We start from the raw sequence: 16,097 nt of genomic DNA, 5'->3' as shown, positions 1-16,097 counted from the left end.
TAACCCAGGTGTCACTCAACTTGAATAGGTCCCACCTGCTCCAATCTTGTTCCATTGCCTCAGAAATCTGAAGCCCCAACTATTTTTTATTCATTTGTGGGACATGGGCATCACTGGGTGGCCAGCATTTATTGCCTGTCCCTTATTGACCTTTGAGAAGGTGGCAATGAGCTGCCTTCTTGAACTGCTGCAGTCCATCTACTCCTCCACATCAAACTTCCCACAACATGTTAACTTGATCAATACTCTTACTCTGATGCTCACTAGCATGTGGGACCAGACCAATATGGACTGGAACAGGCACTTGTTCAACATGTTTGAGCTCATAGTTTGATTGACCGCTTGAAGAAACTGTTAAAAAATTAGGTCTCTTTGATGTGGGGTCTAAATAAAAATGAGTATCTTGGAGTGACAGCTGTAGTAGATTGTTAGAAGTTTATTGTGTTTCTTCTCCACATGACCCCTGAGATCCTTCTTTTGTGGATACTTGACAAGTTTCATAGGAGTGGCATGGAAGATATCAGGGACTATGGGGAGGAGGGAGATGGGCATGAGTTGGCACAGAGTTAACATGGAGGTTATAAGGGCCATGGACAGAGACATGAGCTGGTATGACAGATAGAGGACTTCACAATTTCTGAAAGAACTGGGATGCATTCCCAGAGAGCTACAGGAGGCCTTATAACCAGTACACCTTGGTGTTTGTCTATCCCTCTGGCTGCCTATGTTCTGCTTCTAGCTGGTCTAACTCCATCCAGCAATTGCAATGACCCCCCTACCCCAATGAAACATCCATGATAATTTTTACTGAGGCAGATTCGGAAAGTTCACAATTTGAGCGACTTACCTTGGTAGTCAAAATCTAAACCATTTTTGTCATTACCATTAACTACATAGAACTTAGAACAGTACAGCACAGTACAGGCCCTTTGGCTTTCGATGTTGTGCTGACCTTTTATCCTACTCAAAGATCAGACTAATCTACACACCCTTCATTGTACTATCTTCCATGTGTCTATCCAAGAATCGCTTAAACATCCCTAATATATCTGATTCCAATACCACTGATGGCAGTGCATTCCACATACCCACCACTGTCTGTGGAAAAAGTCCAACCACTGACATCTCCCCTAATTTCCTCCAAATACCTTAAGATTATGCCTCCTCGTGATAGACACTTCTGCTATAGGAAAAAGTCACTGGCTACCCACTCTATCTATGCTTCTCATTCATCTTGTCCACCTGTATCATGTCACCACTTATCCTTCTTTGCTCCAATGAGAAAAGCCCTAGCTCTCTCAAACTTTCTTCATAAGACATGCCCTCCAGTCCAGGCAGCATCCTGGTAAATCTCCTCTCCACCCTCTCTGAAGGTTCCACACCTTTCCTATAATGAGGTGACCAGAACTGAACACAATATTCCAAGTGTGTTCTAACCAGGGCTGTATAGAGTTGCAACATAACCTTGTGGCTCAATCCCCCTGCTAATGAAACGTACACACCATACGTCTCCTTGACAACCCTATCAACTTGGGTGGCAACTTTGCTCATGTTGTGACATTTCATCTCACTAATATGCAATTTCCCATTCTCCTTCCAACCAGACAGAAGTAGACAGCAACAAATGAGTCACAGTCTCCAAGAGGACCAAAAATATCCTGAAATTATTGTATAAAACTAATGCTTCCTTAAAACCATCTTATCAATCATTTTTCCTACTCAGTAGCAATGCTGTTCAATTTAATTCCTCTTTCTGTTATTCACGTATGGGATGTGGGAGTCTCTGGTTAAGCCAACACTTATTGCCTATCCCTAATTGTTAAGAGTCAACCATGCTACTGTGAGCATGGAGTCAGATGTAGGCCAGACCAGGTAAGGATGGCAAATTTCCTTGCCTACAGGACACTAGCAGACCAGGTGGGCTTTTCCTGACAATCAACAATGGGGTTTCATGATCATCATTATGCCCTTACTTCCAGAATCTTCATTGAATTCGAACTCCACTATCTGTCATGATGAACTCAGATCCTCAGAATATTAACTGAGTTATTGGACTAATAGTCTAGTGATAATACCACTAGACCATTGCTTCCCCTGTGAGAGGCATTATTTATATACAATATCGTAATGCATCAATGCTGTCATCTTCCATTTTAGTTCAAGAAATTTCACACTGGATGATGTGGTTCCTTCAAATGTGTTTAAAATTTCTGATATCCGCCAATGCAAATTTATTTTAATTTACCTGTATTTGCTTGTATCTTCCTGTAGTAATACACAAATTATATATACTCAATTAAAAGCAAAATACTATGGATGCTGAAAATCTGAAAAACAAACACAGAGAATGGTAGAGAACTCAGCAGATCTGGCAGCATCTGAATCATTATGAAGAAGAGTCATACCTGTCTCAAAGGGTTAACTCTGTTTCTGTCACCATAGATGCTACCAGACTTGCTGAGACCAGTATGACACTTCTTCAGAATGAGTCAGATGCTGCCAGATCTGCTGGGATTCTCCATCATTCTGGTTTTTTTCAGATTTCCAGCATCCATAGTTTTTTGCCTTTATGTGTATTACTACAGGAAGATACAAGTCAATACGCTTTCAACAAGACTAACAGATCAGAAATTATTGTATAAAACTAATGCTTCCTTAAGACTATCTTATCAATCATTTTTCCTACTCGGTAGCAATGCTGTTCATTGCCTGATCTTCTAACATAGTTATAATGAAAAGGAAACTTTTCATTGTATTATGCATCAGCAACATATTTGCGTTGACATGTTTAATAGCTTTTAAGCTTATACAACTGGAACTTTTTCCACGATTTATAACATATAGAGGTGAAAACAAAACTGCTGTGCTAGCCACTGATTAGCTTTGTTTCCCTAGCCTGGGAACACATGAAATTGCCTATTTTGGAAGGAAGAATGAAAAAATTGAAGCATATAGGTTGTTTTGCTGTAACATGCATTTTGTTAAAACAAATTCACTATAACACAATTGACACATTGGGGACACTGTTTTTAAAGCAAGAAGTTTTAAAGTGTGTACTGATTATGATAGAATTCAACCCCATTAGTTTAAATGGTGCTGCGATTACAAGGTTTTCTTATAACACAGGATTGCCCAAGAATGGAACTATTGCATTAGAGCAGAGCTGACTGTATTATCTAATTGCACAGGCTTCTGTGCTGTACATCTCCATGACACTATGACCTCTGATGTACTGGGCACAGCATCGGTCACTTTATTTAAGTAAGATTAAATGTATTGGATCGAGTTCAGAGAAGGTTGCGTTGACTGAGGCTCTGCTGCTAAATCTATTTAGTGAACACAAACTCACAAACTCTGACTTCATTCAATCAAAATCAATATTTGTTGAAATGCAAGTGACTATCTTCTGTTCTAAAGTGCTACAATCTATTCCCAAAAAATAAACAATACTTATCTTCCCAAGCAAGATCAATGAGTCAAGTCTGAGTCACACTGGCTAGGCACCAACAGAGGTTGACTACCGGTTTTGTGGTCTCTCTGCTCCAAGCTCACAGTCTTTATGGGTTCTAGCTCAGGGTTCCTCTGTCTTCTTGTGATAGGTTGTTCCTGGGTTGTCACTCTAGTGTTCTGTTCACCAGTATATGCATGGATTATTTCTCAAAGACATGTGTGACTCAATACCTGCATTCCTGCATGCAGCAAACCACCAAATTGTATTGTTTCAGGAGACATAATCTCATTATTTCAATTGATCAGATTATCTCCTGATGTTTATCTCATCAGACAAGATCTCATTATGTTGGTTAATTATGTTGTCTTCTGCTGTTGAGCCTGTAGCTTGTTATGCTCATATTTGGTTAGACCTACTGAACTTCCCAGAGTGTACCAGCATGCAATTCAGTCTGGCTACAATTTACTGGATAATAACTTGAATAGTGGGTTTTCTCATAAAGAAAAATTGCACAGGCTAGGCTTGTATTCGCTTGAGTTTAGAAGAGTAAAAGGCAACTTGATTGAAATATATAAGATCCCGAGGAGTCTCTACAGGGTTGGTGTGGAGATGATCTTTTTGCAATTGAATCTTTCTAAGTCTGTGATTTTTTTATTGGAAAATAATAGTTTTCAAGACATTTTTTCTAACTAAAGTCCTTTCAGCTAAGTCTCAATTTAACGGCTTCCTCTGGATATCTCCCAGGGTCTTGACACCGTCTACCAGCTGAACCTGGACACACCACTCAGTTTGGCTCATTAACCACGGTTTGGTCAGTATGGTGCAGTGCTTTAAGTGTTGCACTGTTAGAGATGCCATATTTTAAATAAGACATTAAACCAAGTCCCTATATGTCCTCTCCGATGGACAGAAGTGATTACAATGACTATTCAAAGAACAGGAGAATTTTTCTCCGGGTCCTATCAATATTTATTCCTTAACTAACATTTGATCACTGCCTCATTGCTGTGAGAAGGACTTTATGATGGTGCCATTGTTCCTCCATTATTTAATAACTACAATCCAACTGTTTTTCATTGACTGTAAAGTGCTTTGCGATATCTTAGTATCATGAAAGGCTCTTTGGAAATGTTCCTATGTTCATTCTTTCTATCTGCTGGCCAACACTAATATCCAGAATCCCACAAACTCTCAGTTCATAGAGCTTCAGATCTTGGCCGATTGCACTGCCCATTATTTGCCTTATGAAGTGCAGACAAAAGTAGCACATATACAATTTAATTTTGAACCTGGCAGAGATCTTGGAAAGCCAACACAGTTGACTTCATAAGCACAGTTCCTTTGGGTGAGTGTTTTGTTGTGCACAGCTGTTACCTCTCACTCAAAGAAGTTGCTCTGAAGCCAAATTTCATATCCTGTTCTTGATTCCACACACTTAGCAACTTGCCTGCACACTCTGAGCAGTTTATCAGAGTAGAATTCTAGAATACGGTCTATTGCTATTCAAAAGGTACCAAGTGCAAATGTTTGCACCAGGTTATTATAAAGCATCTATGATGAAATGTGTTTGACAAACGTATCAATATGTTCTCACAATTTATAAAATATGGCTAATTTGATCGAGTAAAAGCTATGTCAAAATATACAGGATTAAATCATTGTTTACCATCCTTGCAATAAAATTTACTTCAAACTCTTTTTCATACAATTGAAATGTCTAATATTGGGGCATGCATTTAGTGTGAAGGGGAAGTTCAAAAGAGATATGAGGGGCAAGTTTGTTTTTACACAGAGTGGTAGGAATCTGGAATGAGTACAGATGATGGTGAAGGCAGATAAGATGGGGGCATTTAAGGGGCTTTTAGATGAGCACATGCATATGCAAAGAATAGAGGGTTATGGGCCAAGTGCAGGCAAAAGATTAGTTTAATTTGGTGTCATGTTCAGCACAACATTGTGGGCTGAAGGGCCCACTCCAATGCTGTACTGCTCTATATTCTATGAATGCTTTAATGGGATGTTAAGGATGGGAGGGAGAGGTGAATTGAAGCATTTTTACTGTTCCCCTCATCTGTCCTTACTATGGGGGGGGTTTTAATTTCTTTTATTTTCCTTTTCCTTTTCTCAAAAAGCAAGAGGCAGTGTGTTTGCTCATCCATGTTATTGAAGTCCAATTTAAGGATGACCCATGACCCAATATCTTTTGAATTAAAACAATGTTGGGTTTTCTCATACATTCAAAACCTAGGGAAACGATTCAGAACGCACGCTCACAAGTATCCAAGGAACAGAAAGAAAAGGAGTAACACATCACAAATGGCAACATCAAATGTATTGGTATTGGTTCATGTGAATTGGACTGTCTAATGTTCAATGAGTGGTCCTTTCAGTCGAGTAGAAACCGGCAGGAGTCAGATATTGTCAAATTGCTGATGAGAGCGCAGCAGTTGTAAACAGGAAATTGGCTCAGTTCACAGGGAAAGGACTCTCTCCAGACATCAGACTTTTGAGAGAGATTGAAGTCAGTAGCAGGCGGTAGCTAAGTCTGGACCTGAAGTGATGTGTTCTGCTGTAACAAACAAAATTATTACATAAGTCAAAGTTCCAAAATTAAAACTGTTTTAGAGTCCTCAAATTTATTTACATGACTAGGATTTCAGATTGAGACATTTTAGTGAATGAGATGATTTGAGGTGTATCATTAAAATCCACTGTGTACCAGATAACCACGCATTTTGTAGCATTATCTCCAACATAATGTACTTCAATGCTTTGCTTTGTTAGGAACTGGCTGGTGTGGATATCTCATCTATTGTTTCATTGTATTGGCTTGGCTGTAATGTCTATATAATATGACAGTCCAGGAGGATGATACATGCTTTTTTCCCTGGTTACAACTTATCTGAATTTTCCAGAAATTGTAGTCAGCTGGCATCATATGAATAATGATACTCATGTTGACAACGGTTGATTAAAGGAACAGTAATTTAAAATATAGTAATTAAAAAAATACACATTAAGGATCTCTCTCTCTCTTTCTGCTTTCTGGACATTATAAAAGCAATTGACTCATTTACAAAGGCTTTATAACAAAAATCATGCCTTGTTCATAGCTATTACACTTTTGTAAAATACGTGCTTTCAACAAAAAAACAGTAATTGCTGGAAAAAGCTCAGCAGGTCTGGTAGTATCTGTAGAGAGAAATCAGAGTTAATGTTTCAGGTCTGTGTTCTGAGGAAGGGGCACTCAACCCAAAACGTTAACTCACATTTCTCTCCACAGATGCTGCTAGACCTGCTGAGCTTTTCCAGCAATTTCTGTTTTTCTTTCCGATTTACAGCATCTGCAGTTTTTTCAGTTTATGTTTTGAACAGCCCAACTCATTGATTTAGATTCATTTTTGTGTTATTGTGCTGAACTGTGTGATTGTGCAAACTGATTATACTGTTAAAACAAAGTGCACCCTTTATCTCTGATGATAAAATGTATCGCTTCTCTACTGATGTATTATTTTACGATTATCCTGAAGTTAAGCCTTTTGTTGTGAGGTTCAAAAATAATTACTTTTGTAATAATTAGAAGTAGTTTTCAACAATCAGAGATCTTTCAATGTATGATGTTAGGAAGAGATTTGATCTTATTGTTCTAAATACGATGCTTATTTTTGTCTATTAGATTTCTGATGTGGGAATCAGTGACCATTTTAGAAACAGGCCTAAATGAAGTGCTTGCATGTGTTATCAGAACATATGTAACAAGAACTCTGGAGTATGTGCGCAGTTGTTGCTGTATGTTATTCAATTACTAAGTGTCATTTATCTCAACACTTTTATAGGTTCTGTCCAGTGTTTAAAAGAGGCTGAGGTAGACCCTGGGGATCGTGATTCTGTGAGTAATATATTTTTTTAAATCTGTAAAGTCATTTTATGAAATACTTCTTTACGTTAATTTTATTATGCACTGGTGTTTTAAAGTACAACTTTAAAAAAAGAAACAGAATTTATTAAATGCAATATCAGTTAAATAAACATTTCTAATTTGGTTTATCACATTCATTGAACAAATATGCACTTACACAAAATACTGCTTGCTGTTTTGTGCTATTTTCAGCTTTTAGTCTGATAAATATTTGAATTTGTACCAGCAATGCTTAGATCTTCATACAAACTGCTGAGCTAGCAATTGGCAGAGTAATGTCAATGATTGTATCAGTTATTGCTACTCCATTGCAAAATATAAAAAAGATTCATTCAAAATAATCTTTTACATGCTCATTATAATTTTGATGTAATATTTTGAGAATAAGCTAATGTTTTAAAGGAATGGATTTTATTTGCAATTCATTCTCTCATAGGTGTGTGAGCTGCCAACAGAATTTGTAGAAACTGTTAGACCAAGGCCTCAGGGATCTTCACCAGTATATGACTATTCACTAGCAGAGGAATACAAAGGAAAGAGGGTATGTAAACAAGTATGAAGTGGAACTTACAACAAAACAGCCAAAATCAAGGATGATCTGTAATTCAGCCTTGGATGAATAATTGTAGATTGCCTGACTAACAATCCCTGAGTATGAATGCCACTCCTTTCTCGGAATGGCAGATTAAGAAATTTGACATAACCACCCCCAACCCAAAAGGTGAATCCTGAAAGTATTGTGCACTGTTGTGGTTTGTTGATTTGAAAATGAAGCTCACTCCCTCACTTTTGTTCAAACTGCTATTCTACTAAATTTGACCACTTGGTCTTATCCTTTTCTGAAATGCACGTTTACCTTAGTCTAAGAAATGTAAGCAAGAGCAGGAGAAGTCATGACTTGAAACGTGCTGAAGTCACATTTTTAGATACATGGGATGTCCACTTCAAAACAATAAATTTTGCCTTAGACATGTTAGCTCGTATCCAGAAATTTCCAGATTCGGTAGACCCATTCCATTTCAAAGGATCCCTGTTTGAACTAATTTGCTCTGGGAGATTTGAGATCGTTTCTGACTTGCTGATTCCTGAAGCAGATCCAACGCAGACATGGAGATGGGCAAGTGCTGAGACAGGCTGGTGAGAAGGCTCAGCTCAGTCCTCTGGGACATTGTCGCAGGTGTTTAGATGTGGACACACCTTTCACCCGTCACCTCTCAAACCGTTAATCAACATTCGCGGCCCCATGTACCGCACCCCACCAACCCCCACCTCCACTCTCCCCATGCTGCCATCTCAATGTCAACTTCCTCTTTTAATATTTAAACAGCAGAAGATTTAAGAACTTAAGACCATGACACTTAGAAAAATTGCTGACCATCCTTCAAAGTACAAATGCCTACTCCATCGATCTGTCCATCTCACACCAAGGATTAAGCCCTTGTGTAAATTAACATGGGATCTGGTTGGGGTCAGCACTAAGTTCAAATGGTCTAGTTGAGTATGGACTTCCATCTTGTGAGACTCACAGCCTCAGCCCTTATCCTGCTGGTAACAATTAGATCTGTCGAGTCTTATGTATCTGGGTTCTGCCCACCATTTTTCTGGGATCTATGGAGTCCGAAGGGAACAACATCTTATGCAAATTGATTTTGTTTTTCAAGCTAATCAAACAGGTAGAATTAAAGTTAAAAGTTTTCTGAAAACAGAACGCAATTGTTCTAATAGAGGAGGACCTGGATATTTAACAGCATCGATGCTACTTTTATTGGCACATTTACCAGCTCTGGAGCAATGGTACAAGCAGGTTGATACAATTAAACTGTGTAAATACTTGTAAATACAGTACTCTGGAATGCAGCATACAAGTGGGAGGAGGCATTGATTTGCCACTTGGCAAAACAATCCCTTGAACCAGCTCCACCAGTAAAGACCATGGTTGATATCTAATTCACCGTCATAATCTTGTGCTACGCCCATATCTCTTGAGGCAATTCCTAACTGGCAAGTGGCAGAGTAATGTCAAAGATTGTATCAGTTATTGCTATTCCATTGCAAAATATAAAAAAAATTCCCTTAAAATAATCTTTATCATCTCTGTCTTCAACTTACTTAATGGCTGAACCTGCCTGGTACACATCCTTTCAAGCTCTCAATTGCTTCTCAAAGGACAGCCCAACCATCCCAAGAACCAGTCTGATTGCACTCCGTCTATCATAACCACACTGTTCCTTAGGTGAGGAAACCAGAACTGGGGCTGTGAGGATAATGACTGAACTTCACAGCTGTATGTTAAAACCTGAGAGAATTATACACATAATTACAAAATTACTTACAATAGCTGAGCTGCATCAGCAGTTTCAGTTAAAGTTAATTATGAAAAAGAGGAAAGAGTTCTTGACTACAACCCTGGCAGACAGAAAGTTGAAGTGAGACACAGAAGCAACGCGAGTAGGTAATGTGAATGACAACAAGAGGCATTCTAACAAGTAAGCACAAAAACTGGGCCGTGAACCTCTGTTTTTGAGTGACCAATGCCTGTAGGTTTTCATATTTACGACTAGAGTCATAAAAACAAGATTGACAACAACAACTTTAATAAAACGTTCAGGCGAAATAGTTTTACCCAGAGATTGGTTGGAATGTGGAACTTTCAACCACATACTGCAATTAATGTAAATAGTGTCAAGGGAATGTCAAATAAGAACCTGAGACAGAAGGAAACATTTGTGCATCGGGTTTAATGAAGCAGGGTCAATTGGGCCAAATAACCTGTTTCTGAGCTGCAAATTCTGTGTAATTCTGAAATAAAAATCTGTCGAAGTAGCATGTGGATACATCCGAATTCTAAACAGATTGAAAATAAAGAGAAATCTGGTAGAGTACAACTGCTGACAAAACAAATATGATGGAAATCCGCTGTTTGAACATGGTGAAGATTCCCATCATATTTCTGTTAGATTTTGTCACGTAAATATGAATGCTTTTAATTCTGAGCATGAGGCATAGAAATTTGAAATAATCCACAAAAGATCTGTAAAGGTACTCCTTGTGAAGTAATGAGTTGTCACACAGCAGTATCATTTTTCCTGAAAGTGGTCTCATGATATTGTCTTTTTTGCATTAATTGACAGTAACTTCAATATACTGCAACAGCAACAGAAATTGTGGAAATACGCAGCAGTGGAGGCAGCAGTTATGGAGAAGGACAGAGTTTACATGTTGGCCAATGAGATGCAGTAGATTTTAAGAATGTGCAGAGGCAGGGAAAGGAGAGGGGAGGAATGTGCGAAAAGGAAGCTCTGTAATAAAATGAAAGTTAGTCATGTACAGCACAGAAACAGACCCTTCGGTCCAACTCGTCCATGCCGACCAAGTTCTCCCTCCTCCAAAAATACCTTATAACTTACCTCTCTGACCAAGTTTGTGATCATCTGTCCTGACACCTTTATGTTGCTCAGCAACAAAAATTGCATTTTTTGATACTACTGATAAGCATCATGTGATATTTTGCTAAATTAAAAGTGCAGTACAAATGCTAACTCCTGATATTTATGTCAGCAGGTTCCTGCTGTGACAAGATTTCAAACTGTTGTTCAAAGTTTCTAGAATACAGACAATATTTCACCTTAAGTCACTGCCTGCCTCCCCTTAGGTTTCAACTGATTCTTTCATCCATTAATTTTTTTTATTTCAGCCAATTACGGGCGGCACGGTGGCTCAGTGGTTAACATTGTAGCCTCACAGCACCAGAGACCAGGTTTGATTCCAGCCTCGGGTGACTGTCTGTGTGGAATTTGCATATTCTCCCTGTGTCTGCATGGGTTTTCTCCGGGTGATCCCATTTTCTTCCACCATCCAAAGGTGTGCAGTTTAGGTGAATTGGCCATGCTAAATTGCCCGTAGTTTTCAGGAACGTGTTGGTTAGGTGCATTAGTCAGAGATAACTGTAGAATAATCATTTGGGTGGGATAGTCTTTGGAGGGTCGGGTGTGGAATTGTTGGGCTGAAGGGCCTGTTTCCATACTGTAGGGCTTCTACTTCTAAAGAATTCCAGTCAAATGGCAAAGAGGAAGACAGGACTGCAGGGCCGAACAGGAATGTAATGGGATAAGTAAAGAAACAAAAGGCGGGTCTTGGGTGTGTAAATGGCAATAGCAGAATGGTTACCAACAGCTGTCATCCTATGAAGTGAAAGTGCTTATTATGATCTAAGATTGTTGAACTCATTCTTGAGTCTGGAAGGCTGTAAAGTGCCACTACTACCTTTCATGTTTAGGAACAAAGGTAAACATCGGAAAATAAATGTGTACAGCTTAAAATTTGATAAAAACAAATAACTGCAGATACTGGAAATGGGAAATAAAATCAGAAAGTGCCAGACAAATGCAGCAGCTCTGGCAGCGTCTGTATAGAACTCTTCCAAACTAATAGGTCTTCTTCAGAAAAAAGGACTGGACATCAATTGAGGGACTGGACAATAGAGAGGGGGTGCGTGTTGAGAGTCAGACCCCTGCCCTTGAACCGACTACCATGCACACACCACTTCCCAACCCTGGAAACCTCATCCATTCCCACTTTACTGTGTCCTGTGTATCTCCTCAATCCTGTGCCTGCAAGGAGTGTTCCTCCTGATCTGCCCTGTTATGCTGCAGAGCACAAGGGCTGTTTTAATTAGAATGCAAATAGATAATGATGATGATGATGATACAACTCTGACTTCAGAAGAGCAGAAGAGGGCAGGTGAAAGAGGCGAATGTAATGGAGCTGGAATGAAACACTGTACTAGAGAGCAGCATTCAATACTGCACTGTCAAAGTGCAAATAAGGAGTTTACAATACTGAAGTTGTGAGATGGCTTAAATCTCTTATAAGACAAATTAGGGATGCTTGGAACTCTGAAGAGTCGCAGTCTAATAAGCCAGTGCAGCCTACAAGAACATAAGTGCAGACAATAAGCAACCAAGGGAGTACAGAATCCACAAATGGACAAACAGCTGAGGGCATGGTAACTACAGTGTGCTTTCAAACTTACTGCCAGCTGTATTTTCTTAAAACAAGACCTACTACACTTGATCAGCTTCCAGCTCCGAGTAGACAAAACCCTGACCCCCTGGGTCTTAAGTCCAGTGGGATACCCTCTGTTAGCCTCACACTGCTTGACTGGCCTGTGGTTTGGAGGGTCTTTCCAGTGGCATCTTGGGTGTCTCTCCAGCTCTTCAATCAACAGGTGAGACCCCCAACCCCTCAACAAGATTCCAGCTGCCTCTGTTGTGTTAATGTATTAAAACTCACATATCACTTTTAATAAACATTGATTTGAGTTTCTGTTTCCATAACAAATAGTTTACGTGGGCTTGTCTCATGGTATATTTGTATGAGATTAGATCACCGTCTCTGAATGACTCCAGATTATCTTGAATTAAAAGATAACTAACTGTCTTGTAACAATCAGCTTCTTTGGATTTAGATCTGACTATGCTATCACCTTAGTGGTCCTGTTTTCAATCTCTTAAGAGCTGTAATTCAGATGAGCATCTAACATCTTCTCTGGAGCGCCAGGGACCAGGTTCAATTCCAGTCTTCGGTGCTTCCTCTGGGTCCTCCAGTTTCCTCCAAAGATGTGTCCAGGTTAGGTGGATTGGCCATGTTAAAAATTGCCCTGTGGTGTCCAGGGATGTGCAGTGTTGGTAGGTTTGCCATGGTTAAAACTCCATCTGGGGTTATGGGGACGGGATGGGGTGTAGGTCTGGGTGTGTTGCTTGATCAAAATCAATGTTGATGGGTAGGTTATAATTCATGTCCAAAAAAAAATGCAAAAATACTATCTCCTTTTGACTTTTCACAATATAACTATGATCAGTGTCTAGAATTGCTCTGTAAGCTGAAAGATTAAAATGTAAAAGCTGTAACCACCTGTTGAGTTTATTTTATTCTATGTAACTCTACTTGATGTAACCTTTGCAAAATGTGAGAAAATGCTTCAGGCTAATTGCACCCAACAACCTCACCTGTTCTAGATCACACCCAGCTCTGCACTACAATTTGTTTGTCTTTTCCTCTTTCTATTTTCTCAAGAAGCTAAGCAAAGTAGCAAGAAAATTGTAAAACATAGGGAAAAAAAATTAGCTTCAGTTTTGATTGCCTCTCAAGTGTGAACACATGCATCAGTTAGCAGCACTTCCAACTGGAAATCAAACATTTATGGGTTCTGTAGCAGAATGTAGTGTAATCTGCTGTGACTTTTCAATATAATATTCAGGGTGTCCTCTTTTCAAAACCTGTTCCTGATTCAGATGGTTGTGAAAGATCATTTAACTCTTGGTGTCCTGACCAACCATCGTCTCTAACAAAACAAATTATATGAACACTCAGCTGTTTGTTTCTTGTGTGAACCTGCTAAAATTGACTAACATCAAGACAGTGACTACACTTCAAAAGTTATAGTTGTAAAATGTAAATGGATGTACAAAGTTAAAAATCACCCAACACCAGGTTACAGTCCAGTAGTTTTATTTGGAAGCACTAGCTTTCTGAGCGCTGCCCCTTCATCAGGTGGTTGTGGAGAATAAGATCATAAGACACAGAATTTATAGCAAAAGCTTACATTGTGATGTAACTGAAATTATATATTGAAAAAGACCTGGATTGCTAGTTAAGTCTCTCATCTTTTAGAATGAACATGTTGGTTTCAGTTCTTTCACATGTAAATCGCCTTCTTGACCTGTCCATCGTCTTTCCCACCTATCCACTCCACCTTCCTCTCTGACCTATCACCTTCTCCCCCACCTTCATCTGCCTATTGCATTCTCAGCTACCTTCCCCCCAGCCCCAACCCCCTCCCATTTATCTCTCTGCCACCCAACCCACAAGCTTCATTCCTGATGAAGGGCTTATACCTGAATCAGATTCTCCTGCTCCCCGGATGCTACCTGACCTGCATGCTTTTCCAGCATCACACTCTTGACTCTAATATCCAGCATCTGCAATCCTCACTTCGTCCCTGTTTTAACTCTTTCCCTACCCGAGAAATACTTTGACATCCTGCCTGGGGTTAAAATCTTCAATGCACTTTGTAAAGAATGTGGTGGAGTCAGTTGCAATCAGGACTTTCAAATGACAATTTATTAGAGAAACTTTAAAGGACCACAGAGAATGGGACTTAATGATTTGAGGCTGCAGAGAGCCAGCATAAACATAATGGGCTATGATGGGCCACCTTCTAGACTGTAATCAGTCAATGAATCCATGATTCTATTAATGTTTAGCACTTCCAACCTCTAGGACGATTCACTCCGAAGTTTACAGATCCCAGGATGTTCTCCAGAATTATCAAACTCAGATGCCCTCACAATACTGAGCAATATTGGCATTTGACTCACACAATGCTGCTACTTGCTGGTATCCTTCAGCTGGGGCTATGGGAATCTAGGATTCTCCATCATAACTTAGTCACAAGGACAGCTAATATCTACATTATAACTTCCTGTTCAGCCAAAAGTCCTTTCTGCAGTATTTCCATACTCCAGCACCGGGTGTAGTTAGACCTGACTTGTAGGACTTTGTGCCCAGGATTGGTAATCCCTAATGGCTAAATTTCACAATTAACCCCTGCCAAATACCAACATCCTGCTCACTCATGAATGTGTCCAAAATCCACAGACTACATTAGTTTTGCTCCCCACACTCCAAAATACTAAATGCCTATTCTGTTGGGTATATATATTCTACCATCTTTCTATGTACTTTTTTAAAAGGTGAGGTCAAACAATGTAGAGGTAGAATCCAGCGATTTATATTTTTCACAGAAATGTAGGAATTTAAATTCACAATGCACTGGGCAAAATTGCACAAAATCATGGAAGATGATTTTTGTTCATGTTTTCAAAGGGGTATTTGGAGGTATTGGGTTTAAGACGATGATGTGCATGTATAACCCCAGTCCATAAGACCATAAGACATAGGAGTGGAAGTAAGGCCATTCGGCCCATCGAGTCCACTCCGCCATTCAATCATGGCTGCTGGGCACTTCAACTCCACTTACCCGCATTCTCCCCATAGCCCTTAATTCCCCGAGACAACAAGAATCTATCAATCTCTGCCTTTAAGACATTTAGCGTCCCGGCCTCCACTGCACTCTGCGGCAATGAATTCCACAGGCCCACCACTCTCTGGCTGAAGAAATGTCTCCGCAGTCCCATTGAGGTTTGACAATTTAAAACAGGCTGAGAAACAGAGAAGCAGCACTCTCATCAGAAGAGGTCAGGAGCTCACACAATTTGCAACTAAGGTACCATTCTATATTTAGGACACCAATGAGGTATCACTCCCAGTGGAATAAAGCTGCCACTTGTTCTGATAGTGCTGACAGAAAGGTCTAGCTTCAATTATCTGCCTCAAACCCAGCTACAGGATTGTTTAACACAGATTTACTTCAATGCAAATATTACATTTTGTGATCAGAACCTTGAAGATTCTCACTCATTTCAACCAATTTCTGAACTTTCGTATGCAGCTACTGGGGCAGCTACCACATGAAGAACTTGGCGACATCATAGACCAGAAAAAGGAGTTAGAAATCTTGTCTAAGAAACAATTATCTGCAAAGATGAGTCACAAAGTGGTAGGTTTGTTTTGCTACTTATGGATTTAAAAAGTTGTTCATAATTTGGAGACAAATAGAACAAAATAATATTAAAACTACCTGCTGCCTTATTTGCATTTTCTTCT

General features: G+C 39.5%; 1 protein-coding gene across 4 annotated transcripts in view; it reads left to right on the top strand.

Annotated features, from left to right (window-relative positions):
- The window catches only part of LOC140476284 (uncharacterized), a 105,662-nt gene that overhangs the window by 40,840 nt on the left and 48,725 nt on the right, over window positions 1-16,097 (top strand). For all 4 annotated transcript variants that reach the window (XM_072568654.1, XM_072568653.1, XM_072568655.1 and 1 more), the window contains exons 2-4: window positions 7,288-7,340; window positions 7,807-7,911; window positions 15,883-15,990. In XM_072568654.1, the coding sequence (XP_072424755.1) occupies window positions 15,976-15,990 (15 nt within the window). In that variant the 5' untranslated portion in view covers window positions 7,288-7,340; window positions 7,807-7,911; window positions 15,883-15,975. The remainder of the gene's footprint in view (window positions 1-7,287; window positions 7,341-7,806; window positions 7,912-15,882; window positions 15,991-16,097) is intronic.

Source organism: Chiloscyllium punctatum, chromosome 4, assembly GCF_047496795.1.
Source record: "Chiloscyllium punctatum isolate Juve2018m chromosome 4, sChiPun1.3, whole genome shotgun sequence".
NCBI lineage: Eukaryota > Metazoa > Chordata > Chondrichthyes > Orectolobiformes > Hemiscylliidae > Chiloscyllium > Chiloscyllium punctatum.
The sequence above is the reverse complement of the archived record's forward strand: the minus strand, read 5'-3'. Positions and strand labels throughout refer to the sequence as shown.